The 26,804-nt window shown below is 44.4% G+C and overlaps 1 protein-coding gene across 1 annotated transcript in view; it reads right to left on the reverse strand.

Annotated features, from left to right (window-relative positions):
• SLC6A11 (solute carrier family 6 member 11) overlaps positions 1–14,108 on the reverse strand; it is a 126,711-nt gene extending 112,603 nt beyond the window's left edge. The window contains exons 1-4 of the mRNA XM_036079875.2: positions 13,807–14,108; positions 10,517–10,651; positions 10,260–10,400; positions 6,826–6,916 (exon numbers count right to left, since the gene is read on the reverse strand). Coding sequence (XP_035935768.1) covers positions 6,826–6,916; positions 10,260–10,400; positions 10,517–10,651; positions 13,807–14,059 — 620 coding nt within the window. The 5' untranslated portion in view covers positions 14,060–14,108. The remainder of the gene's footprint in view (positions 1–6,825; positions 6,917–10,259; positions 10,401–10,516; positions 10,652–13,806) is intronic.
• Between the last annotated feature and the right edge of the window lie 12,696 nt (positions 14,109–26,804).

Here is a 26,804-nt window from a genome sequence, read left to right on the forward strand (position 1 = left end):
TCGGTGACACTCTTGCTCCCTGCTGGCTTGTTCTTCAGCAGACCGATCCTGACTTAACCTAATACTTTCCGCCTACTTGGTTGTCTGTGACGTCCGCTCCACCAGGCAAGTCTTTCATTTTGTTCCTGCTGTATCCCAGAACCCACAATGATACCTGACATCCAGTAGGTACTCAGTAAAGACCTGTGACCGACTAGATGTTCTGGTCCTGCCTACTTCCTCAGGAAAGTCCCCCACCATTCCCCAGGCTCCCCAGGCAGGAGCACTGCAGGTAAAGTCTACAAGCCTCAACATACAGCTTCAGGTCTTTGGGTTCTTGCCTGTGCTATTTTCTCCACCAGGCATGCTCTTCACTCACTCCACTGGCAAACACATAAACTTCTATTCACCCTGCAAAACCCCACTAAGCCTCATCAACTCCATGAAGCCTTCCCCAAAGCCCAGGCATCCAGGCTTCCTCATCTTAGCTCAATGCAACCATCCTACAAATATCTGTTGCTTTATATTTAAAATCTTTTTATTTTATTATTTTATGTTTACTTTCCAGGTTCCCCCACTAAGCTATGTGCTTCTTCAAGGACAGATAGCACCCCCGTGATCTTTCTGGCTACTGATAAGGTGCCCAGCACCCAGTAGGTTCTCAGAAAACGTCAAAAGAACAATCAAGTGAATAAAACGCACTGAGAGTTCTTCAGGTCCACTCTGAGGGGCAAACAGACCTGGCTGAGGAGGCTTCTTCTACGAATGCTGAAAAGAATCCATGTAGGCTTTCAAAGAGCTGAATGACAGCTTCCTTGTAAAAATTAGCTATCACATATTGAGTACTCACCATGTGGAAAGCACATAGGCCTCATCTCATCTAATCTAATGCTCCTGACCATGCTGAGAGTTAGGTCCTATTACCATCCTATTTTCAGAGAAGAAGATGGAGGTTCAGGAAGGTAAGCTGCCCCAGGTCATGTCCTGGGCCGGCGGAGGAAGCGAGGACTTAAACTGGGTTCTAGAACTTGCTGGCTGAAGTCTACACTGTGTACATGAAGGGGTAATGTATTGGGAGTGGGGTACTCCAAACTAGCAGAAGTAGATGGTGCCAACCAATGTTGGGTTCCGACTTAGGGAAAGGGTCTCAGGGGCCCTTCTGACCCTTCAGTAGGAGACATGAAGGCTGCTTCAAACACACAGGCCAACTCTGCACAAGGATCAGCTATGAATCCACACCTGCAGAGGTGGGGCAAAATGGGGCACTGAGCCGCAGTACCAGGAGTTAACTCGGGCACCCCACTTAAAACCCTTGAAAGTTCTTAATGTGTGTTTTCTTCTTTAATCCTCACAGCAATCCAGAGAAGCTGGCAAGGCAGGGAACAGGGCTAATCCCCATCTCATAAACCATAAAGTCAATCACAAACCTTCTCTTTTTTCATTCAATCCTTTCCAAAGGGCTTAAGCTATACTGGGCTCAATATAGGCAAGGACTCATTCAATCCTCATCTCAGCCTTGCAGGTGGGCATTATCATAATCATTTCCAATTTACAAATGAGAACAATGAACTCTGAGCTCTGAGGTGTTAAAATAAAAAACATCCGTCCATTCATTTATTCCCTCCTCCACTCATCCATCTCAACTAACATTAAGCACATAGAATGTGCTGGCAGAACAATAGGGAACAAACAAGGGCAATCCTTGCTGGCATGGGGCTTATATTCTCATGGAGGGAGGGAGAAAATGCACAAGTAAACAAAGACATGAGGATTTCAGTAAGTGCTATGTAGACAAAAGAACAGAGCGATGGGGTTGAGAGGGGCTGAGTGCTGATGTAGCTGGGATGGTCAGAGAGGGCATTCCAAATGACATCTGCATTAGGACGTAGTGAAAAGAAGGAGCCAGACACCTAAGCATCGGGTGAGGAGTCTTCTAAACAAACAGAACAACAAAGGCCCATGACTGAGCGTGGGACAAGTACATACAACGGACAGAAAGAAGGTCAGTGCAGAGGAGGGCAATGGGGAAAGAGTCTGAGAGGGAGGCAGGGCCGGGCCCTGGGTCCACAGAAAGAATCAGGGTTTCACTCCAGCTCCTCTACCTCCCAAAATCTGTGTCCAAAGAAAATAAAGTAGCCACATGATCTAGAAACAATTAAGTTTTAAAAAACTCATCCAGTGAAGATAAACCAGAAAGATAAGACCTCATCCTTCCGAATAAAGATATAGAACTGAAAATGCTTAGAGCTTAATTCAGGCCCAGCACACAGTAGGTACTCAACAAATGCTAGTTGAATGGACACCGTGCAAAAGTGATTTCAATTGTATACACAGCAAACATGGACTTGCTGAAGACCTGTGGACCAATGGGATTCAAGGCCTTAAGTGAAGAAGACCAAAGCCCATCTGATGCCATGATGCTGGTTACATACTAGACAATACTCGATCCCACCAGAGGACATGGGCTTAACATTTAGAACTGCAAATGTATTTAGATAAATGTTCAGATGCCAGATGCATAATGAGTTACTAAGAAAACCAGGATGGCCTAATTTTGAAATACGACATCAGAAAGACAAACTGCCCCTGTCCCCTAGACCCCCTGCCTGAGCAAGAATCCAAGACTGACCCAGGGCCAGAACTATTCTCACTGGCTAAGCCAACAATTTATACCCTGAAAAAGGAAATGAACCTTTAAGATGGGGCAGGGGGCGGGTTGGGCCAGGTATCCAAAGTCAAGGTGAACCATGGCCAGTCATGGGCAGGGAAGTAGCACCCTGTAACTGATTTTATGGTAGGACTTGTCTCACCTCTGCTTCTAGAGGGCTAGAACTGCATCTCACATTTCTGCCTCCTCCAAATGTGCAATAGTCCTTCCTATGTGCATGCACCAGGAGTCCAGACATTTGTGGAATGAGTGAACGGGCAGGCGGATGAGGAAGTCTATTTGGATCAAGCAGTATGGCCCTGAAGTTAGAGGCAGTGAGGAAAGGCGACAGGAGCACACCTGGGACCTGAACCGAGGGAAGGCCACACAGGGAAATAGCAAAATGAATCAAAGAAGAGATGCTTCTGAGCAAACTTGATCCAATACTTGAAGAGCTGTCTCACTGGCAAGGAATCAGGCATGCTCTATCCAAAGCCCCAGAAGAAAACTGTCTGCTGAATTTAAGGAAGAACTCTTTCCCAACAAAGTATGTGTCAAACTGTGTTTTGTGGACTGCTAGCATTCAGGGAGTGGGGGTGCAGTGGAAGAAGGAATGGAAAGATTCCAAATGATTCCACAGGAAAATATGTTGGGGGATTTGAGTTAATCAAAGATAACAGATGTTCTTGCTAAAGAGCACAGCTTTCGGCCCTTCTCAAATTTATGAGGCCCCAACAGCTTTTCATAAGATGTTACGAATATCTCACAGAGTCTCTGTTCCAAGCTCATCTCTGGGAAAAGATGAATTAGAGCTGTCTGACAAAAGCATCTTATGAAAAGGTGAGTGTCACACCAGTATTTGAGTACTTTTAGGATGCAAAATTCAACACTGCACTCATAATACAGATGCAGTCTAATAGAAAACTAAAATCACTGATTCATTCTCCCATAGACTTTCATCTGGAATGGCCAAGTGGTAGGCCAAAAGGTCCAGTTACACATGAGGATGCAGATTAGCTCTCTCCTCCCACCACTTGGTGTCCAAATCAGTAGGTGATATGGATATTGCATGAGTTCTTGCCAGAGCCCACTCTGACTTCTCTTGTAGTATCTTCTAGAATATATTGCCTGCCTGCCTTCCTCCTGTTTATCTACCCATTCTGTAAATATTCACTGGGGGGTCTTCCATAGACCAGCAGTAGTAAGTAAAGCCAAACAAGGTGTTGCTTTATGACTACATTTTGGGGAATACAGACAACAAACAAATACATTGCCCCAAAAATGATTTAATTGAGGTTTTATATATATATATATATATATATTACAAAGGAAATAGGTGCATAACAATGGTAAGTTACACAGAGATCTTGTCTAGTGTGGGGTTGCAGTATGGATTCTCTAAGGAAGCACAGAGACCCTGTTTTACAGACCTTCAAATGTGCAGGTCGAAAATCATAGCCCCATGGGGCTGGGAAAGGCCAAACAGGCCCACGCATCACAGTAGCCTCTTCTCTCATACACGTCTTATGTATGCTATATTTGGGACTATAACTCAGTAGGTTTGGAGAGAACTAGAGAATCTGCACTTCTAACCAGGGGATTCTCATGCTGCTTTAAGTAATACTACTGTATCGGGCATTTTAAAAAACCTAAATAAATGGAGAGCTATACCATGTTCATGGACAGAAAGGCTCAATCATAAAGATGTCAATTTTCTTCAAATTAACCTATAAATTCAATATCCTTCCAACCAAAATCCCCATGGAGTTGTTTTGTTCTTTATTGTTGTTTAACCTGAAAGCTGAATCTAAAATTCATTTGGAAGGCAATTTTGGAAAAGAACAAAGTGAGGGACCTGTCTTACCAGCTCCAGGCTTACAATAAAAGTATAGGTGTGGTATTAACACACAATTAGCCAAAGAGACCAGTGGAACAGAACAGAAAGCCCCAAAACAGACCTGTACTTTTAGGAAAACTATATATGGAAGACATCATTACAAATCAATAGGGAAAAGATGAATGATTCAGTAAATACTGTGGGAGAAATTGGTAATTTATATTAAAAAAACAACAATGCTGAACTCCTACATCACATCATATGCAAAAATAAAATGCCAGGTAGATTATATTCCTAAATATAAAAACATAAAACGTTTAAAACTCTTGGAAGAAAGTATAGAAGATTTTTACAACTTTGGGGTAGGGAAATACATCTTAAATAAGATGCCAACTATGCAAACCAAAAAGAAGAGATTGGCAAATTTGACTTCAATAAAGTTGAAACTCCTGTATGCCATAAATAAGAAAAGCCACACAGTAGGAAAAGCTATTTGCAGCATACTTACATCTAGAATGTATCAAGATACTAGTATCTAGAATGTATCAAGAATTCCTATCCATGAGAAAGGACAAACAATCCAAAAAGAAAAAGATATGAGCAGGAAGTTCACAGATGAGGCACCCAAATAGAGGAAAAATCATGAAATGTTTTAATTATTTCACAAGTAATTAGAGGAATGCAAATTTAAAATACTAAGATTCAAAATTTAAAAATCAACAAGACCAAGTGCTGTCTAGAATATGGAACAGTAGAATTCTCATACACTATTGTTTAGAGAGTAAATCAGAATGATCCTTTCAGAAAGCAATTTGACATTACCTGATAAAACCCATGATGCATGCGCCCTACTACTAGCAATTCCACTCTTAAGTATACCACGTAGAAACCTTAATTCACGCACACAGGGAAGCAGAGACAAAACATTTATTTTGTGCTTAATAACAGTGGGAAACAGGAGAAAGTCCAAATCCCCATCAAGAGGAGCTGGCTAAACACAATGTAGTCTTTTTATACACTGAAATACTATATAGCAGGAAAAAATAAATGAACCAAAGCTACATGTGTCAGCATGGGAACATCTCAAAACCAATACTGAGCAAAGAAACAAAATTTTAAGAAAATATAAATAATGGATACCATCAATATAATATTTTTAAATAGGCAAGAAAGGTCTAGGTACTGTTTGTATACATAATTACATATTAGTATATAATGTGTATATATATGTGTGAGACACACACACACACACACCAAGTGTACACATGAGACTGCTAAGTCTAAATTCAGCATCATGACCTCTAAAGAGCGAAGGAGATGAATGGTACCTGGGAAGAGAATTAAAATCACTCATAAAACCACTGCCCCTCTACACTACTTATAACCAGCATTAGGGATTAGGGTAGGGGATGTTTTTGAATAAAGCCATAGTTTTTTTCATATTGAAAAGTCTCAGAAAGCATTTAGCCCAACCTCTGACTCAGAGGAAGCGTCTCCTCAGTACCTGGAACAAGGGATCCTGCTACCTCTATTTAGAAGATCCTAAGTCAGGGCCACTGTGTCCTGTTACACAGGTTGGTAAGGCACAATTCTGGAGCACACATTTCACAGTATAAATGATGCCCCCTAGGGTTGTGCAGTGAATGGCTTCTATAACCATATGTAGCAGCCCTGTAACTGCTAGGTCATAGACCCCTCTGGAATACTAATGAAGAATGCCCACCTCTGGGAAAATGCCCATCTGCACAATTACTGCCTATAATGTGGGTGGATTCAGACACCTCCCCAACAACGATTAGCAGTCCTCCGCTAGCTGAACACTTTCAGAGATGAGTGATCACAACCTTTGGAAGTACTTGCAGACAATGCTGTGAAACTAAACTCTTACTTTAAGCACATCTGAAACTGGCCTCTTTATAACCTCTATCCATTAATGTTGATCTGTTTCGTTTGGGCATGACACCTCAGCTACTGAAAGAAAATGAATCTCCCTTCTCCCTCCCCACCCAGACTTCTGCTTTCCAGGCTAAATATAGTTTTGACTTAGCTTATCACAAACATGCTGTCTCCTCTTTTGTTAAAAATGCCTCTTTTTTTAACTACCATTTTACCAAGCACTTCTTACCCTAATAAGCAACCAGGCATGCTGACATGTCATCAAACAACAAAAAATCATTTCTCTCATCTGCTCCTTTGGGAAACCTCTAAAATCTCCAAAGCCATCAAATGCCCACAGAAGCTAGGTAGTGCAAAGTTGGAGAAAGAAGAGGTCAGGCTTTTCCCAGGGTGGGAGCAATGTTAACTGAGCAGAACCAGGACAGAGGCCTCACAGGCCAAGGGACACAAGTCATTTTCCACTTACTCCCAAAACTCCATGACGGGAGAGGTGGCATTCTGCAGGGACACATGACTGTGGTTGCTCATGTTCAGTTTCTGGAACTCCACACAATTCTCTACAGTGGAAACAAGACAAGAAATAGAAGATTAACCTCTGCAAGGGCTGGACCTTGGGAAACATTCAGATTTGATGATGCAACCAGGTGGTTTTACCTAGCCGCTCCAAGCAAACATGCCTCAGAGAACACTGGGGAGGGAAATCAATAACTTAACAGTTTAAGAGAGAGGTTTGGTCTGATTAGAACAGGAGGAAAAGTTTGGGGGGCAGGGCACGTTCTCTCATTCCCACCCCATAGGCCCTATCAAACTCCTTCTTCCTACCTTGCTCCCTAATTTCCTTTCCTCTTTTCTATTTCCCTACTGAAGATCTGTCCATGGCATTTCTGTCCTGCCCAGTGGCCCCAGCAGGAATGGGGGGACTAAAGGAGTGGGTCAGTCATGGTGTCCCTATGACCGTAATGCATTTGAGCTCAGTTTTCCTTCATGTAGAAGGACACCAACATTGCAGCTGCCTCATAAATACGTGATAACTAGATGAAATGTCATGAGCCTGTATGTGTAAAGGATTTCGGCTTTCTTCACCATTCCCTCAATTGATCAGTCAATCCAAGAAAAGATTTGTTGAATGTCTCTTCATTTCATGAAACTTGATGACCAAGGGGGATTTGAATTTCAAGTAAAAACATCCAACTGTTTAACCTTAATGGTCCAGATCAACCCCCTCCTCCAGGAAGATTTCCTCAATCTCCCTCCCCCTGAATTCTAAGAAAATTAGGATTTAAAGGCCCTCCAAGGAACCACCTTCTCCAACTCCCTTTATTTTGAAGAGGAGAATCTTAAGGTTCATTAATAGTCAAGGGACCCACATCTATACCCTCTCCCTCCTCTACAAAGTCACCAGCCAACTAGGGACAGAACGGGGAGTCAACTCGAGCCAGGGCTCCATCTCCTTTGTCACAGTCATCACCCAGCTCGGTTCCCCACCAGGGGACCCATACCTCTTTACAGCACCCCTGGTCACAGAGGCACCTCAGCCACCGCCAGACTGTGAACTCCCCAAGGGCAGCTGCAACATTCACTGTGGAGGCCCTGCACCCAGCAGCGGGGTCAGCATAGAGCCAGCAGCATTCCACCTCACACGGGCACTGCTCTCTCCTCACACGTGTGCATACCTTCCAACTACATCTGTAAACTCTGGAGCAGGAAGCACCTCCTACACCTGACGTTTGACACATCACAAAAGTTCACACACTATTAGAGAAAGGGGGCTGCAAACCAGGGGAAGAAAGATTCGCAGTCTGCTGGGGAAATGTCCTCCAACCATCAGCCTCCTTCCTGCTCCCCTTGGCAAGTACTAACCATCTTCTGAAAGGAGGGAGGTCTGTGGGGTCCACAAAGTCCTGAAAGGAGTCTGAAAACCTGAGATTATAGGTGCCCTTGTGCCTTTTTCCAGGGAGAGGAGCCCTTAATTTTGATCAGTCTATAAAACAAGGTTTCTCTTTTTTTTTCTGGAGTAAAAAAATTTCTCAGACATCCAACATTGACAAGGCATTTTTATTAAAATGACATTTAATTATGTACAAATAAATGAGTGATTATAGTATTATAGTATTCATACAACTATAAAACCAGAATTAAGTTTATACATTAAATATCAACTACAGAAGATAATTCAAATTGATAGCATAAAATGGATGTGTAGGATAATGCCATTTTGTGAAGTTAAATGGATTTCCCAACAGAAAAATGGAATCAACAGGGAGGAGGCAGGGTCTATTGAGTTCAGCTTGCCTATTCTTCCACTGGCTACTGGAGATTCAATTCTACCATTTTTTTCTGGTCACACTTTCACAATATCTTCATTCTTACAGTTTGCTACATTCTTAGCTGGACTTCACTTAGTACCAAAGCACCATTTATAAATTAAATCTCTCCGCTCTTCTCCATTGGCCACCATCATCCTATTTATCAAGAACACATCTTAAGTTGTAAACACACACAGTCAGGCACTGAAATCTCCTGACTGTCCTCAGTTATAAGATGGTTGTGCACAGAATCCACATGTGCGTATTTTTAGAGTGTCCTCAAAATAAACACACACAATTAAATTATCATGGAGGACTCACAGGCCTCCAAGAGCATACCCTTGAATTTTAATTTGATAAAAATCTCTATGAAGTCCCTGGCCAAAGAAAGGTTAAGAACTAGGGCCCTCAAGAGAGACAGTGAGACCTCCACAAAATGCAATGGGTGGGAGCAAGATAAAGTCATGCAGGACTAGAAGCTACTTCACAGCACTTTATAGGCCTAATTGCTACTGTTCCTTCTGCTGGTAACCAATGTTCTACCCAGTCTTACTATATCTCAGCCTTCAGGATGACAGGCCACTTCCAGGGACAACCTAACCACAGGTTATAACACAGATGGTGAATAGCTTAAAGCATGTGTGCCGACTCCAGTCAAAAGGCAGGGGCTGCCTAGAGCACTGCTGAGAAGGGTTCTGAGGCCAAGACTAGACTCATAAAGGAAGGAGGTCTACAATCGATTAGTGATGTCTGCTCTGAGCATGGCCATCATGGATAGGAATTGCCCATGTTTATTTGCCTTCCCTGGATTATAAGACTCAATCTTGATAGGATGGACAAATTGAAAAGCAAACAGCACATTAGAATCCAAAGTAATCTAAAAAGTCATCCACTCAAGGGAGTGGGAGAGTGGTAAATTCAAATATCTACCTGGGTTAGACAGGTAAAGTAAATAAGTAATGTGGGCTGGGTAGAGACTGTGGCCAGCTTGAGGACAGAGGCCTTATCCAAAGACAACTGCTTATTAGCCCCAGCACTGCTGCCAAGCAAGAATGTGGAAATGTGGGTCTGCTGTTGCCAGATTGCTCTTTTAATTTTTCAAGAGAAGCTGGACTGGATTTTCATGTGAGGTCTTCTGGTTTTTAAATTTTGGCAACCAAATACATTTTTGAAATTCACTGATCACTGATCTAAAACCTAGTTTGTCTGTAGGCCCCTGGTTTGCAACCCTTGATCTAGCCTAACCCCTTCATTTTACAGAGGAAAATCTGATACCGAGAGGCAGGGCTGGAAATGGAGCCTGAACCCCTCATACCTTCCTGCAAAGGGTTCAGTCTCTATATTTGGCCAAGTGAGGAAAACACATCACCATTCTTCTACCCATGCCAATTCCTGGGCCAGGGCTCAGCTCAGGCTCAGGGCTGCAACCCACAGAATGCAACCAGACCCAGTGCAGAACTGACCTCCAATTTCAGTGGAATCTCAACTCAGGTCAAGAGGCCAAAGGCCAGGATTGATCTCCAGGATAAAGGCATACCCCCAATGCCAGGCCCCCCAGCAGGACCAGCAGGGAGACCCTCCCTGGGGGCCATACCTGTGTTCCACTCATGCCCACAGGTAGCCCAGGGGAGCTCAGTAGTGAAGCAGTTGCTCAGGTAGAAAATGGCCCATGCCAGGATGATGATGTAGTATACATTTAGATGGGCCTCGATCACCTGTGTTGCGTAGCCAATGCCTGAAAGAACAAAGGGAATGATTTGCGTCTCTCTCCACCTTGTTAAAACAGTATCAGCTACTTTTCACAGCCTGACATCACCCAGGCACCATTTCATTTTCTAACTCAATGCTTACCTTCAAATAAAGGGCAAACTTTCCTCCAACATGTAATGCCACCTTCACTAGTGAATTGTCCCAGAGCTGTTTCCAAGAAAAAAACAGGAATTCCACAGCAAATAAAAAACACCACGTAGGGAATCAGGAACGCCCCTACAAGGATGCAAAGTAAGGGAATGAGGTTAAAATTGCCTCTACTATTTCAAGTTTGACACAAGAAATCTTTAATAAGCACCTACTATGTGTGAGACATGCTCTCTGAGCTTAAGTCAAGTCCACACCTTGAGGACCACAGTCAGAAAACATGGCTCTGGGTCCGTGCTGTCTGTACATCTACCTCACATCTCCCAGCCTCAACTTCTTCATCTGTAAAATGGGGCTTTAAAACTCAGTATCTGTACCACTCTTCTCACAGAAATGTACATCTAAGATGATAATGTAAAAGTGTTTTTTTATTTTATTTTTTAAATATTTTTTTTAAAGATTTTATTTATTTATCAGAGAGACAGAGGCAGGCAAAGGGAGAAGCAGGCCCCTTGCTGAGCAAGGAGCCCGATGTGGAACTTGATCCCAGGACCCCGGGATCACGACCTGAGCCAAAGGCAGACGCTTAACCGACTGAGCCACCCAGGCATCCCGATAATGTGAAAGTGTTTTCTTTCCTTGATTCTACAATTTATATATTTCACCCTCCAGCATAGGTTAAATCCATTCCCTTTCTGAACATTTACATTGTCCTTTTGTATTCTAAAGTAACCTCAACAGGCTAGGTGAGGGGGACCCCTCCTTATTTACTTTGGAAGTAATCTATAAAAAAATGTTTTCATTAAGAGAAGCATTCTCCAGGAGATGTGCAAGAAGCAGTATCAGGCCCCAGCACATGAGGGTCAGGTATGGGGCTGAGTTATAAGGGGTTTGCAGCAAGAATCTATCTATTCAGAAAGGCTGACTTTGAATCAGTCTGAGAAAAGACCACCACAAGCTTTAGTGCTCCTATCTTGATACACACAATACCCATTGCCTGGGCCTTTCTGTGAAACAAATTAAATAACTGAGGTGAACATAAGCTATTATAACCAGAAAGGGATTTTTTCCAAATCCCTCATTCTCCCTCACCCATCTAATAACAAAGCCTGAAAACACATGCTTTCCCCACCATCTGATCTCACAAATGAAGCTTTAACTGAAACTGCTTTTTGCTAAATGAAGTTGCTCTAACCTTAAAATAACAACAATTTTGATCAATCCTGATAGTAGGACCAGATTTTGAAAGGGTATTAGCTTTTTTGAGCAAGATACTTTTTTTTTTTAAAGTTTCACATTGGGAAAGAAATACGTTAAACTATTGTTGGGATCTATGGATAGAACTGTGTAGGTATTTTTTAAAAGGCAAGCAGTTGATAATCAGATACCTCAACTATATCAGAAGGAAAAAGTGTGTAAGAAGGGACAAGAGGGTCTGTTTGCTGAATATAAATCTAAGTGTTTACAACAAGCTGCAGTAGGTTCTCTAATACATTGTAGTTTACCTGTGAACCCTTTAGAACCTAACAGATGGCACTTTCTGAAAGGCTTTTAGTCTATGTATTCACAAAGCTAGTAACGCTTAAGATAACTAGCTCAATTAAATCAGGATATCTGTGTACCCAGTAGAGACTCTTGGCAAGTTACAGAGAAAAAAAAAAGACTAATTTTTAAACTTTACTCACTACAACTTTTTTTTTTTTTAATCTGTGCAGAATTTCTAATTAACCCAACTTATTCTGTTTTCTCCTTTTAGGCACGCATTTGGTTTTGGCATAACAATTTCCTATATTAAAAAAGGATGTTAAAACAGTTTTTGCCTGGGACTACCCTAAAGTGTTTCCACAGGTTTCTAAGAAGATACGGCAGCTAATAAAGGCTGACTCTGCATAGAGGCAGAACTCACAGCTGAGGCCAAAGGTCACGTTCCGGGTCTCCAAGGCCACTCCCACTCTCCCTCGTGCCAAGCCACCAACACCGGCGGCCACTTCATTACCAGTGCAGAGCAGGCTTGGAGCAGCCTGTGCCTTCAGGATGAATGTCTCCAAAGAAAGGGCCCGGGCCAAGCAGTACCCTTCTCGTTCTCCCTGCAACTGCTCGCACAGGAAGTCCTGCTCCATGCAACCTAACAGTGTGGTCCCTGCCAGCCAACTTCTGAGCCACCTTCACTGGGATCTGGGGATCTGCTGGAGGAGCAGGGGCACAGCAAAGAGAGAAAGGAATACATAGACACAGGCTTTTCCTTAGAGAAGCTGTGCCACCCAAGAAGGTATCACAAGGTCCCTTGCCATGCACCTGCCATCTGTCCTGCTAATATGACAGGTGGAGGTTCCTAGAGTCCTTGAGCTGAAAGATTTGAGCATTCACTGCAGCATCTCCACCAAACTGACTTGGACATGTCACTAGGAACGACTGTCTCATCACCTTCCTTTCCATGTCCCCTGCTCCACAACCTCTAAGCATCTCCTAAACATCAAATCAGTATTGTTGCTATTTGTCGTGGGTGACTGAGACCAGTGAAAGAAACTGCTTGGTGCCAATGTTTCCACCAGATGGGCCAGAAAGGGGGCCTAGTGAAGGCCTTAAGGGCCAATGAAAGACTGGGCAGGAAATCAAACAATGCCCCACCTAAAAGTTTTCCCTGTTGTCAGTCCAATCCCAGTTTAAAACAAGGTCTTGGTGGCAGAATCCCATCTTTACCTCTTACGGGGTTATTTCTTTGACCCTTTGTATCCTCATCTGCAAAATGGGTATACCAATGCCCGCAAAGATGACTTTAAGGATGAAATGAGATGATGTAGGTAAAGCTTGTTACGGAGACTGGCATTTCAGTAAGCGCTCAAAACCTGAGCCTACTCAGATCATGATCAGAGTCCCTTTTCTTCATGCTGGTTTCCAGTTAGGAAAGCTGAGGATCAAAGGATTTGTTTCGTGCCCCTAACAGTAATGCAGGTACGAAAAGCAAGGGCTGCTAGCCTAGGCCTCCACCTCACGCTGCCAGAGAACACACCTGGCTGTCAAGTCCCCGCGTGCTAGCAGGCGGCACATTCAGGTGCGAAGAGGCGCGTGCACATGCGCCCTGGGATAGGCGAGCCTAGCCGAGTGTGGGTAAAGCTCCGGCGCCAGGTGGCCCACTGCGGGCATTCTCCCCGCCCCCCCGCCCCGCCCGAGGGTCCCGCTACACGCAGGCGCGGGAGGGGTCGCGCGCTCACCCCCTTGCTCCCCGCCCCCACCGGGCTGCTTTCCCCTCCCCGTTCTCCCTCACGTCGCGCGTGCAGCCTCACCTCCTCCGTTCTTGTAGCACAGGTAAGGGAAGCGCCACACGTTGCCCAGCCCGATGATCTCCCCAGCCACGCTCAGCACGAACTCCACCTTGTTGTTCCAGTGGCCGCGTTCGTGGACCGCCTTGTCGCGCTTGTCGCGCGGATCGCGCGCGGGCGCCGCGCCCCCGCCGCCGCCGCCTCCCAGCGCCTCAGACTCCCGCGCCTCCTCGGCAGCCTTCCCATTGCCCAGAGGCAGCGCCTTCTCCGCCGTCATGGCCGCGCTGGCTGCCTCGTGCGCCGGGCCCGGCTCTGCGCCGCCGCCCCGGGCGGGCTGGCTTTTCAGGAGGCGCGAGCGGGCGGGAGGGGGAGGCAGGGGGTGGAGCTGAGGGGCCGGGCCGGGCCAGCGCGGGGACGGGGACGCCGCGCAGCAGCCCGGCCCTCAGGGCGCCCACGCCGCCTCAGCCCGGCAGGGCCCCGGAACCCGCGAGCACCTTGCGCGCGCCGAGCACCTTGCGCGCGCCGAGCACCTTGCGCGCGCCGAGCACCTTGCGCATCTTTCCTTCCTGTTCTCCTACCCACTGGCCTCAGGACAAGAGTGGAAGCGCCCATTCTGGCCTAAGTTGGGCTCCTGACACCAGTCCCTCAAGTTCCACCACTCTCTGTAACCTCCAAAAGCTTGGGCCTAGAATGCCTATCTCTAATAGGAGAAGTGGGCTCCAGACCAGGCTTGTCCCAACTTTAAGGTACATACCAAGCACCTGCAGATCCTGATCTTGTGGGTCTGGCTGGGCTGGAGCTTCTGTGGTTCTAACAAACCCCAGGTGCTGTGGATGCTGCTGGTTCAGGGACCACACCTGGAGGGAAAAGGGAGTAAATGAACTCTTGATTTCTTCCCAGTTCTCAAGGTTTGTGAGCTCCCCTAGCATGGGTACACCTCCAGAACTTGTTCATCCTGGTGCTCACTGTTCTAAACACAAGGAATCAGGACAGTGTGGCAGCTTAGCATCTGTCTGAAGATAGGCAAATATAAGTTGAATCTCATGTTCCACCTGAGTTGTGTGAAGTCATCTGACCCCTGTGCCTTAGTTTTCCTGATCTGCAAAAGGAAATATCAATAATGCCTTTCTTATGGTGTGTGTGTGTGTGTGTGTGTGTGTGTGGACTTAATGAGAAAATGCTTATAAAGTACTTAGTACATTAGAAGAACTCAGTGAACATTAGCATTTTTTAACATTATCATACAATGTGTAGTTACACAATGTACATATTTGTGCATCCTCTTGTTTAATATCTATCACACCACTCAATTGTAAGGATGATATACACTGTCTCATTCATTATAATAGCCACAGAGCTTAGCACAAGACCTAGCACATAGTAGGTGTTCGGTAAATATTATGGCAAGAGAGAAAGAGGGAGGGAGGAAGGGAGGAAGAAGAAAAGAGAAAGAAAATTAGATCTGCAAGGGGCCACAGAGATAGTCAGATCCACCTCAGCCATTTCACAGCTCTGGAGAACCCCAACCACAGGATCTCTCACTAATGCCACCTACTGTGTTCTCCATCCATCCCTTGGAGCTCCTCCTGGGGCTCTCTGCAAGAGAAACTCCCCATCTGGTAGCCTTCAGCCTCTGCTTTCATTCTGGCTTACAACTGCTCAAGTCTCTCCCAACCTTCACCCCCCTTGAAAACCATTCCTGCCACCATCTTCCCATTTCAGGCCTTCTTCCTCCCTTCCCCCTCAGTATCATATTTCTTGAAAGAGTAAGTTTACATGCTGCTGGCCCTGTCTTCACCTCCCACTCACTCCTCAGCCCACAGCAATCTGGCGCCCACCCCCACCATCCCTCTGAAAGTGCCGTCTGTGAAGTCCCTGAAACCCTCTTCATTTGGCAAATCTTACAGTTCCTTGTCCATCCTCATCCTGCCTGACCTCTAGGGAACTTTCTGTACCATTGTCCCCTTCTTTCTGTCTTAAAATTCACATTTGCATGCTTTCCTTAACACTGCCTGCCTCAGCAGCTGTTTCTCTCCCTGCTTCTCTGCTCTTTCTTTCTCTCCTCTTAAATTTTGTCTCTTTCATGCCTTTAGCCACCCAAAGAAACACTGATGGCTCCCACACTTCGGTCCCCATGTGCTGTGCAGGGTATGTCCCAAAAGCCAAGATCCTGCAGAGTGTTTAGGATAAGAATAAACTGAATTCAGATAGGTGTGGGGTCACATCCAGGCTCTGCCCCTTAGGAGCTATGTTATCTCCGTCCTCAGGCTCCCTCCTCTGCCAAGTGGGGTTGATACTAGTTCTGACCTTATGGGATGGTGTGAGGGTTTGAGGGCTGAAAGCTTTGAAAGCAATAGGTACTCTATGAATAGTAGCTATTATTTTTATTGTGATGATAATGGTGATGTCATTCCTTTGCTTAAAAGTCTTCATTGGCCTTCCTTTACCTACAGGATGAAATCAAATTGCTTATCTTGGCATTCAAAATTACCCCACAATCTGATTGTCCCAGCCTTTCCTTCTAAACGGATGCCATGTCTATCCCACACAAAAACTCCGTATTAGTACATTCATTCGGGGGAGAGGGGGTGTGATCCTCAATACCCTTATTGCACATAGAATGGGCAATAAAGGAAGGAACTCATGTTTGACCTTGACAGTCCCTGCACACAGTAGGCACATAGTGCCTAGGAGTCCTACTGTTAGATGAACAACTACATCAAAAGTTAGAGACACAGGGGTGCCTGGGTGGCTCAGTCAGTTAAGCGTCTGCCTTCGGCTCAGGTCATGATCCCAGGGTCCTGGGATCAAGGCCCGCATCAGGCTCCCTGCTCTGCGGGAGGCCTGCTTCTCCCTCTCCTACTCCCTCTGCTTGTGTTCCTGCTCTCTCTCTCTGTCAAATAAATAAATAAAATCTTAAAAAAAAAAAAGAGACACAGACCCAATACTTACTGCAATATTAGGCTGTCACCCCAGAATCTGTGTAAACCTCCTTTGAATCTAATTACATTTCACTTTATAATGCTCCGCAGCATAATTAGCTCCAGGAATTGACTTCCTCTGAGCAGCTATAATTTTGTGAGACTTGCTAGGGAAGTAACTGAACAGCATAAGAGGGCTGGATCTGGCCATCCTCTGGCACAGACTGGGCTCAGTTTTGCTCATAGGTGGTTATGTGGCCTTGGGTATGTCCCCTAACTTCTGAGCTTTGGTGTCCTTAGCTTACCAAAATGAGCTTGATTTTCCTCATCTCCCAGGGTGGTCTTGGAGGTAAAGTGAGACTATATACAGAAAAGAACATTGTACGTACACTAATGTCCCAAACTCACCTCTCAGGTTTTAATGTTTCCTTTTATGGAAGTTGACCAAGTCCATATCCTCTTACTAGAATTTGGTAAATAAATGTTTAAATTCTTTCCCCATGGTTGTATCATGGCTCTGGAAGACACTTAATTCTTTTTCCTCTGTCCTTATGCAGAAGAACCCATATCTCTCCCAACATTTCAGAGCCTGATTTCTGGACCTTTTCCATTTTGTTATTTCTTGAGTGGCAGTGACTTGAAGTGCACACACCCATGTTCCTGGGTAGATGTACTTAGGTTGGAGCAAGATGGAAATATGGACCCCGGATCCTCTCCAGAGCTGGTCCTGATGTAGCACAGGGTAGTGGTTAGGAACATGGGCTGGACGGTCACACTTCCTGGGTCAAAGCCCAGGTCTGCCAATTTGGCACATTACTCTGAGCTCCAGTTTCCTTATCTGCAGAATGAGAGTACTAATAGTATTTGCCTTTCATTGTTATGAAGATTAAATGGGTTAGTATTTGTAAAGTACTTAGATTTGTGCCTGATATAGACATTTCTGTTAAAGAATGTTAAAGACTTCTAGTCTTCAAAGAACAGAAATGTCATGACTTTCTTATTCCTTTCTTGGGGCAAGTAGTCAATGTCTTTAATCTTCTGGAAATAGCTGTCCTGAAGGCTCATTTAAACTTCAGCATTGCTCATTCATTCATTCTCCAAATACTTACGGATCTTCAATTATCTTCAGACACTTTATTGGTTATGAGGGTGCAAAACCAGATAGAAAGCCTGCCCTGGGAGTATGCTGAAGCCAGGTCATACAAGCTCATGAGAGCCAGTTATTAAGTTTTCAGGGATTTTGCAAGCCATAATTGAGAGCTTGAAGTCTGCTGTGGTGGTTGTACTTATACCCCAGGAATCTACAAAGGCTACACATCAACCCCACACCCATAGCCAGTGTACCAGCCCACCATTATGGAATAGTGGGGGAGGCAGATTCTAGTTAAGTAATCACAGAAATGAATAGAAGTTGGAAATTCTGGTTTATGCCATAAAAGAGAGCTCTCTGGTGCTAAAGGAGCTTGTAACTGAGAGATCTGACCTTGTCAAGGAGATCAGGGAGGGCTCCCTGAACAAGTGACAGATGAGCTGAAGCCTGGAGGGACAGAAGCAATGAATGGAATGAGGAGTAGTTGGGGGTCCTGAAAGACGATCACTGAGGCTGAGGCTAGAGTGCAGAGTATGGAACAAGATGTACCTGAAGGGGAAACATTTTTAGCAGTGGGTGACATTAGCATATTTGCATTGTAAAGAGATTACTGTGAAAAGTGGTTTAGGGAGTGAGGTGAGTGCTCTGAAGAGACTCCTGCAATAGTCCGGGCAAGAGATGACGGCAGCTTACATGAAGGAGGTGGCAGTGGAGAGGAAGAGAGGAAGAGGGAGTTGGTAAAACCCACAGGACTTGACCTGGGGCTGAATATGGAGGATGAGGAAAGGGAAGGTATCAGGTATGTCTGCCAGGTTAGTAGAACTCCAGCATTCCACTGTGGGGGTGATGGTCCTGCTCCACTTTGTGCAGATACACCCGCTGCTGGCTTGCTCAAGGAGTGATAAGCCAGAACCACTGGACCAGTGCACTGTCCTCAATTGTGTGAATGGTTCCAGGACCAAAAAACTACACAGCAGAACCAGGATCAAAGAGAGGAAACAAAAAAGGCATTAGGTCCCAGACAGAAGTTCTTACAGATCATCCAGTCTGAATAATCTGTCCCAGGAAGTAGTAAACTCCTCGCACCTGAGATGTTGCTATGGAAGCTAGACTGGCCCACAGCAGGGTGGCCACAGGAGAACTTATGGGTGGGCTTTTCCAATCACGAGAGTCTTTGAGAGCACAGTTCTCTGCGCAAACTATTCCTCATTACCACCACTCTACTTTTTTCTAATGGGTTTGCGTTAACAATCTCAATTCTTCACCCTTCCCTGTATCCATGAGATTTGCCATGTAACTCTGTAGGACCCCCCAGCACCAGAGTTCAGTCATCTAACTTGCTTTGGGCACTAGAAAGAGGAAGGAGTGATGCTGTGCCAGTTCTCAGCCCTGAGCCGCCGTAAGTGTTTCTGCTTGCCTTCATCTGCTTCTACCATCACCCTGTGAAGGATGTTCCAGGTCAGCCTACTGGTCCAGGAGGAAAACAAGATACACTCAGAGCAGAATTGCCTCAGCCTACATGCCCCCAGGAAAGCCCAGACTAAAGTAGAGACCCCAGGGACCACAGAGGTATGAGCAAACTCAGCCCAGCCCACCTCCCACGTCCTGACTTGGGAAGTGTAATAATCAATGTCTGTTATATTTAGCCATGGAGTATCAGTGAGGTTTATACACTTTTTCTCATGTCCTTCCCCCTTTCCAGTGCTCTCCTTTGCTTATCAGGCACAACTCATTCTTTTAAGCCCAGTTTAATGCTCATCTTCTATATGAATTCTAAAGTGATTTCTTCACCCCCTAAACTCTCAAGATAGCTTGATAACCATACCTTCCAGGAGAAGCATCATTTTGCAGCCTCTATACCACCAGACTTAGGAACCGCCCTCATTAGGTCACTGTGGAAAATTTCTTCTTTTAATGCTCTCAGTGCTGGTTCAGGGCAAGATCTTTACTGTTACAGCCAGAATTAAGATGGAGGGTGACCCTTTCTGGTAACGCTTCCCTCCCTGTGCCCTTTAGCCACCTCTCTCCCTAAGTCTTTACTCATCTGCTTATCTTCTGCTACAATCCTTAGGATAGCCTTATTTTGAAAGAAGGAAATACTGTAAGAACTACCTGGAAATCCATAAGAACATTCCATTGAAATATTTGGATAAATAAACACAAGTAGATGATCATTCTATCTGTATACTGTAGTAAATTGAGTGACAGGTCCCAAGTGTTCACTTGCCTGTAATTATCTTTTACATCCTCACTCTTGCTGGGGCCCCATGGTGGGCAGAATGTGCTTCCCCATCCCTTGACTATGTGATTCACATTGGCCAAGCAGAGGTTTGAAATGTGCTTGTATAATTGTGCTTTCCCTCTCATCTGCTGACACTGCCATGAGAAAAAATGTACCTACATAGCTGCTGCCCCTCTAGCCTGAGCCCTAGAGGGAGACAGTGGAGCAGAGATGCTCCAGCCAAACCTCAGACCCACAGCTTGACGCAGAGCTGCACCCGCCAATCCATAGTCACGGGACTGCAAAATAAATGCACTGAGATTTTGAGGTTGTTATACAGCAAAAGCTGACTGATAACGCTTACCACAAGCTATGCATGGGCCCTCATGCACCCCATCTCTTTTATGCTGCACAAACCATTATGGGGTAGGGATGGTAAGATCTTCATTCTGCAGATCATGAAGCCGAAGCTTGGAGATGTTGAGCAACTTGTCCAGAATCCCACAGTCAAGTCAGAATTCAAACTCAGTTCTCTGGCGTCTCCTCTGTGACCTGCCGGGTCTGACTGTGGTCCTCTTCTGGTCACCGGTTTTACCCACGTGAACTTTGTCTCTCCCTGTTTGACCTCAGTGGAAAAATGAGAGGGCAAAGAAAGGAGTTTGTAATTTTTTCCTCATCTAAACCCAAGAACATTGATTCAAAACTTAATTAATATATCCTGGATGCCAACCTGAGAAGTGAATCCCCCATCTGGGCCCTGTTGCTATAGGAGAATAATTTCCAAGTTCCACACACTGATTTTACAACTTGGACTCTGAGCTGTAGTCCTTCTGGGATTGGGCAGCACCTGTGTATGTAAACTCACATGGTTCCTTGTGTTCTGATTTTCCCTGTGTTTATATCTAATCTCCTGGATAACCTGGCACAGATGCCTAAAGCCAGTGGCATGTCACAGATATTTACATTTACCTACAGCTAGGACTCCTAGGACCACTGCATCCAACCACACAGACTAAGTGCTAATGCTGGGGGCACCATTCCCATTGTTACTCTAGAATTGTGCAATATGGTGGTCCTGGTCCTCTCATTATAGATGTCAACACTGACCCCAAGTTACTGAGCTGGTAAAATGCTGTACTCTCCATTGGCCCCAGCTATACTTTGCCTTGTAGCTATATATCAAGGTTGTTGAAATATCTCCTAGAGAGAATCATAAACTAAGAACTGAATGACTATTAAAGATATATGCATCCCCAAGTCACAGCTCTCTGGTTCAGAGTTTCTCTGATAACAATAACACCCAAGCAACGTTTTCTACCACTTTCTTTATTGTGACTCACTATAAAAAAATTTGGGGGGGGGAACTTTTTAAAGAAATTTTCCTAGTGCCCTAACCTCCTATTCCAGATAAAGCCCCACAATTGTCCCTAAAACCAACAGCTGTGATTGGAGTCTGCTTTGTGCAATATGTTACATGCTGGTAATGGCTCAAATCCAGCATGGTGGGCACTAGAATAGAGATGGATGCAAGGTCTTATGAGAATACAGAGGAAAGGGTACCCCTCCTCCTTCAGGATTGCATAAGATTTCAGGGAGGAGGTGACATTCACATTAATCCCTTGAAGTATGAGTGGGAGAGCAGGTGGGGCAAGGAAAGGAAGCTATGTCAGGCAGAGGCAGAGTAGAGGCAAAGGCATGGAATTGTGGAGATGCCCAGTAGCCTTGGGGGGATGCCAACTACCTAGAACTGCACTATCCCAACAGAGCAGCCACCAGCCACATGTGGTTACTAAGTGCTCACATGTGGCTGGTCTTAATTGAGATATGTTAAAACACATTCTGTATTTCAAAGACTTAGTATAGAAAAGAATGTAAAATAGTTAATCAATATTTTCAATATTGACTACATGTTGCAATTATAATATTTTGGATTATATTGGATCCAATATTGTGATTTATAAGAAATATATATTTGATCATTCAGATGATCAAAATACATTTCTCATACATATTTGTTTATCCTCCATGATTCCAAGCTCACAGTTCCCCAAACCCTTAGAATTTCCTGAGCTGGAAAAGAGCAATGGAACCATCTTCTGTCCTGATATTTGGTCTCTTGTCCTCAGTTCCTGAAATCACTTGAGAGCCATTAAGTTGAAATGGGTGTCTTGTTATTATAACAAGTTCCTTTCCACCACAGCTGGGTTTATGTTAATGAGGTGATTTTTGGAAAGCACTTAAGGATGGAGGCTGGTTGCCAGGGGAACCAACCCTGAATAGAGGGTTGGAACTTTGAGTCCTGTCCCCTGACCTCCAGAAACAGACAAGAGTTAGAGGTTGAATCTGTCACCAATGGCCAATGATTTAATCATTCATGCCTATGTAATGAAGCCTCTGTAAAACCCAAAAGGACGGTTCAGATCACTTCTGGAGTAGTGAACACATTAAGTTTGGGGAAATTGGTGCCCTGGGACAGAGCATGGAAGCTCCACACGCCTTCCGCAAACCTTACCCTAGGCATCTTTTCCATCTGGCTGTTCCTGAGTTATATCTTTTTATAGTAAACTGGTAATGTAGTAAATAAACTATTTCTCTGAGATCTGTGAGCCAATATAGCAAAGTAATCCAACCCAAGAAGGATGTGATGGGAACCTTTGGTTTATCGCTTATCAGCCAAAAGCATAAGTGACAACCTGGACTTGCAGTTGGTGCCAGAAACGGGGGGGCGGGGGGCGGTTGGGGGCAGGCTTGTGGGATTGAATCCTTGACCTGTGGAATCTGATGCAATCTCTAGTAGATAGCGTCAGAACTGAGTTAAGTGGTAGGATACCCAACTGATGTCTGAAAATTGCTTGTTGGGGGGGGGACCCCACACACATTGGAATTGGTGATCAGAATCATTTATTGGGTTACGTAAAAGGTATTATTCAAAATTAATTTCATCTTTTTCCTTATACTTTTTAAGTATGGCTACTAAAAATTTTAAATTACTTATGTGACTTATATTTCTATTAGACATTACTGGTCTAGAAAAGCTGGGGCAGTAGGAGGCAATAAATACAGAACTGAGCCTTTAGTTCAGCTGTGAGCTTGAAATGAGGCTGTGGAAACACCCAACCTGCCACACAAATCACAGTACCAGGCACTCGCTATTCCATGGCACCCAGCCTCTTCATGCTGTTAGGTTCTCTGCCCAGTCCCTGAAGCATCTGTGCTTCTGATTCTACTTTGCAGACCTATGTGATTGCCACACTTTTCAAAGTGGCAGCCAAAGCATTTAGCGTCTCAGCTTTTCTAGGCCAGGGCTGTCCAGTTGAGATATAATGTTGGAAAAAGTTGATCCATGCTGCAAACCCAATCTGAGTCCCAACCAAGTAAGTTCTCAGGGGGCTATTTGAGGTCTCCAATCAAAGCTGTTGCCAAACCTAAACCAGACAGTTTCCTGCCTAAGGCTGAGTATTCAGCCATGACTTAGTGATCAGGCACCCCCAGTGGGCCGTTTGCTTCTCATCAAGCCATGAGTTACGATATGCTGTGCCCATTTCTAACTGCCCATCTGTTTTCCTCTTTGGAGGATGGCAAGGGGACAGGTGTCTGTCACTGCCCCAAGCAGATCTTTCTCAGTTGTCTTCTTGCAGATTTCCTTTCTCAGTCCACACCACTAATAATGGTGTATAATCTGTATTATCATCATCTCCAAATTACATTTGAGCAAACCAGGATGAAACAGTTTGAATGACCCACACAGCTTGTAAGTGGGATTGCTGGGGCTTGGATTTGGGTCTCCTGGCTCCAAAGCCATCTTTCATTGTCCATCCTAGCCTCAGCCTTAATGTATTATTCAACCTCCCAAGTTCTAGTTGTAAAGCTCTGTGTTAGTTAAGAGAATGGTGGGCTGCTGTAACAGATATAGTCTGAACTCTCAGTGCTTTCACATATTTGAGGTTTATTCTCACTGATGCAAAGCCTTATGCAAATGTTTGACAGGCAGCCTTCCATATAGGGATGCAGGGACCCAGGTTCCACCCATGTTGTAGCTCTATTATGTTCAACATGGGGCTCCCAAGATCTCTGTAGGGCACCTTCATTGTTGCCATGGCAAGACGGAATGCAGTTGATGTCCTGTTGGAGCATGCCAGGGACAGACAATACATCAGGCAACAATTACATCCTACTTCTGATACAGGGTCTGATACAGAGACCCCAAATGACAGTGTCTTAAAGAGAGGAGGCATGCCCCTTCCCTCCTTTCTTCACCTTGCTGCTTTCTAACATACTTGTGGTGGTAAGCCCTCTTGAATCATGTGGAGAAACACCCTAGGGATGGCAGAATGCAAGAGAGAAGCCTGGATCTCTGAATGGCTGCATGGAGCAGAGTCATCATGCCAGTCCCGCACTGCCCACCTCCACACTACATATGGGAGAATTGAATTTTCATCTTGTGTAAGCCACTGTTTTGTGGGGCACCTATTTCATGCAACAGAACCTGTATTGTCAATACAGGATCGCTCTTTTTGTCCTCAACAGTGCTCTGGCAAAGTGGCTGGAAGAAGAGTTAGTCAGCCCAAAGCCCCATCCCTCAGCACAGAAGCTTAGCTAGGGGCAGGGGTGGGCAGCAGAGGGAGTAACTCATTTTGAGCACATGATGACATTTTTACATTGTGATGAAATACACAGAATATAAAATTTACTAATTTAACTGTTTTTAAGTATAGGGTTCATTGGCATTATGTACATTCACATTGTTGTGCAATCATCACTGCCATCCATCTCCAGAAATTTTCCATCTTCAAAAACAGAAATTATGTATCCATTCAACACTAATTCCCTTTTCCCCCTCCCCCAGCTCCTGGCAGCCACCAATCTACTTTCTGTCTCTATGACTTTACTACTCTAGGTACTTCATTTGAGTGGAATCATGTCTTTTTGTGACTGGCTTATTGCATGTAGCATGATGTTTTTAAGCTCATCTTTGTTGTAGCATGTGTCAGAAGTTCTTTCCTTTTTGAGGCTGAGTAATATTCCATTTTATGTATAGACTATATTTTGTTTATCCATTCATCTGTCAGTGGACACTTGGGTTGCTCCCACCTCTTGACTACTGTGAATAATACTGCTGTGAATGTGGGTGTGCAAATATCTGAGAAAAAAAGAAAAAGATCTCTGTGGAAAGAGGAAGAGAAAGCAGAAATGGTACACTCATGTCTTAACCACATGAGTCTGGAGTGGCATATAATTTTTCAGCTCACATTGCGCTGGCAAGAACTAGTCACAGGTGTATTAGTTATCTATTACTGAATAACAAATTACCCTAAAACTTAGTGGCTTAAAACGATAAGCATTTACTATCTATGGTTTCTGCGGGTCAGGAAATAAGGAGAGGCATCAATGAGTAGTTGTGGTTCAGGGCTTCTCAAGAGACTGTAGTCAAGAAATGGGCTGTGGCTGCAATGACCAGAAGGCTTGACTAGCACTGGGGTACCTGCTTCCAAGATGGTGCACTCACGTGGCTGTTGGCAAGAGTCCTCAGTTTTTTGCCAAGTAGATCTCTTCACAGGGCTGCTTGAGTGTCTTCAGAACATGGCAGCTCGTTTTCCCAAGTAAGTGATCCAAGAGAGCAAAGTAGACATTGCGGTATCTTTTATGACCTAGCATCAGAAATTATACACCGTCATTGTATGATATCCTATTAGTTACACAGGTCAGTCCTATTCAGTTTGGGAGGAGACTACATAGGGGTGTGAATAGCAGGAGGAGGGGTCATTGGGACTGTCTTGAAGTCTGGCTACCGCTGAGGCTCTTGCATCTGAGAAATGTGGTTCTTGTCTGGACAGCCATTTTCCAGCAATAACTCTGTATGTAGAAGGGGTGGTGTTTGGTGGACAGCTGGTTGTGTTGGCTATAGACTTCTCTCCAGGAATTTCAGGAGTCTCTGACTACGTATGTGAATTGGTCCTCAGTTTTTCCTTCTGTACAATGATCTTGTTCTTTCCTACTACCTAGAAACTAGTTCTAATATCCTTGTCTTCACTTCTAGCCCAAGTAAAAACCATAGCTGGTGGTCATTGATTCATTGGTATAGGACAGACCCAAGTCTCAGAGAGGCACAATGGGGGGGGGGGGCGGGCATCATCAGAAAAGTAGGGATGGAAGCTGAACTCAAGGGCTGGGGCTCAGGAACATGTCAGATAAGAGTACTGGTTTTAGAATCAGCAGCCTAGGTTCAAAACACTCTTAAAACTCCTTGTCCTTGAACATTTTTCACCTCTTGGAGTCCAATTTCCTGTACAATAGGAAAAAGTCAACATTGACCTCAAAGGGTTATTAGGATTACTGATCTAATCCAGTGTTTTCCAAACTTGTATTTGCCATATCTGTTTCCTTGATGCTTTTTTTCATATTTGTATGGCATCTGTAGTATTATCTAATATTTTCTTTATATATATTTATAACTTTATTGATATATAATTCACATAATATAATTTACCCATTTAAGGTATACAATTCAGTGATTTTAATATATTTACATAGTTGTACAAGCATTACCATAGTTTTTGAATACCCCAGTTTTCATCAACCCAAAAAGAAACCCTGTGCCTGTTAGCAGTCACTCCCCATTTTTCTACAACCCATGCCTCCCCCAGCTCTAGGAAGATACTAATATACTTCCTGTATCTATGGATTTTACCCTTTACAGACATTTCATATAAATAGAGTCATAAAATATATGGCCTTTTGTGTCTAGCTTCTTTCACTTAGAGTAATGTTTTCAAGATTCATCCACATTGTA

Source organism: Halichoerus grypus, chromosome 1 (genome assembly GCF_964656455.1).
Source record: "Halichoerus grypus chromosome 1, mHalGry1.hap1.1, whole genome shotgun sequence".
Taxonomy (NCBI): Eukaryota; Metazoa; Chordata; class Mammalia; order Carnivora; family Phocidae; genus Halichoerus; species Halichoerus grypus.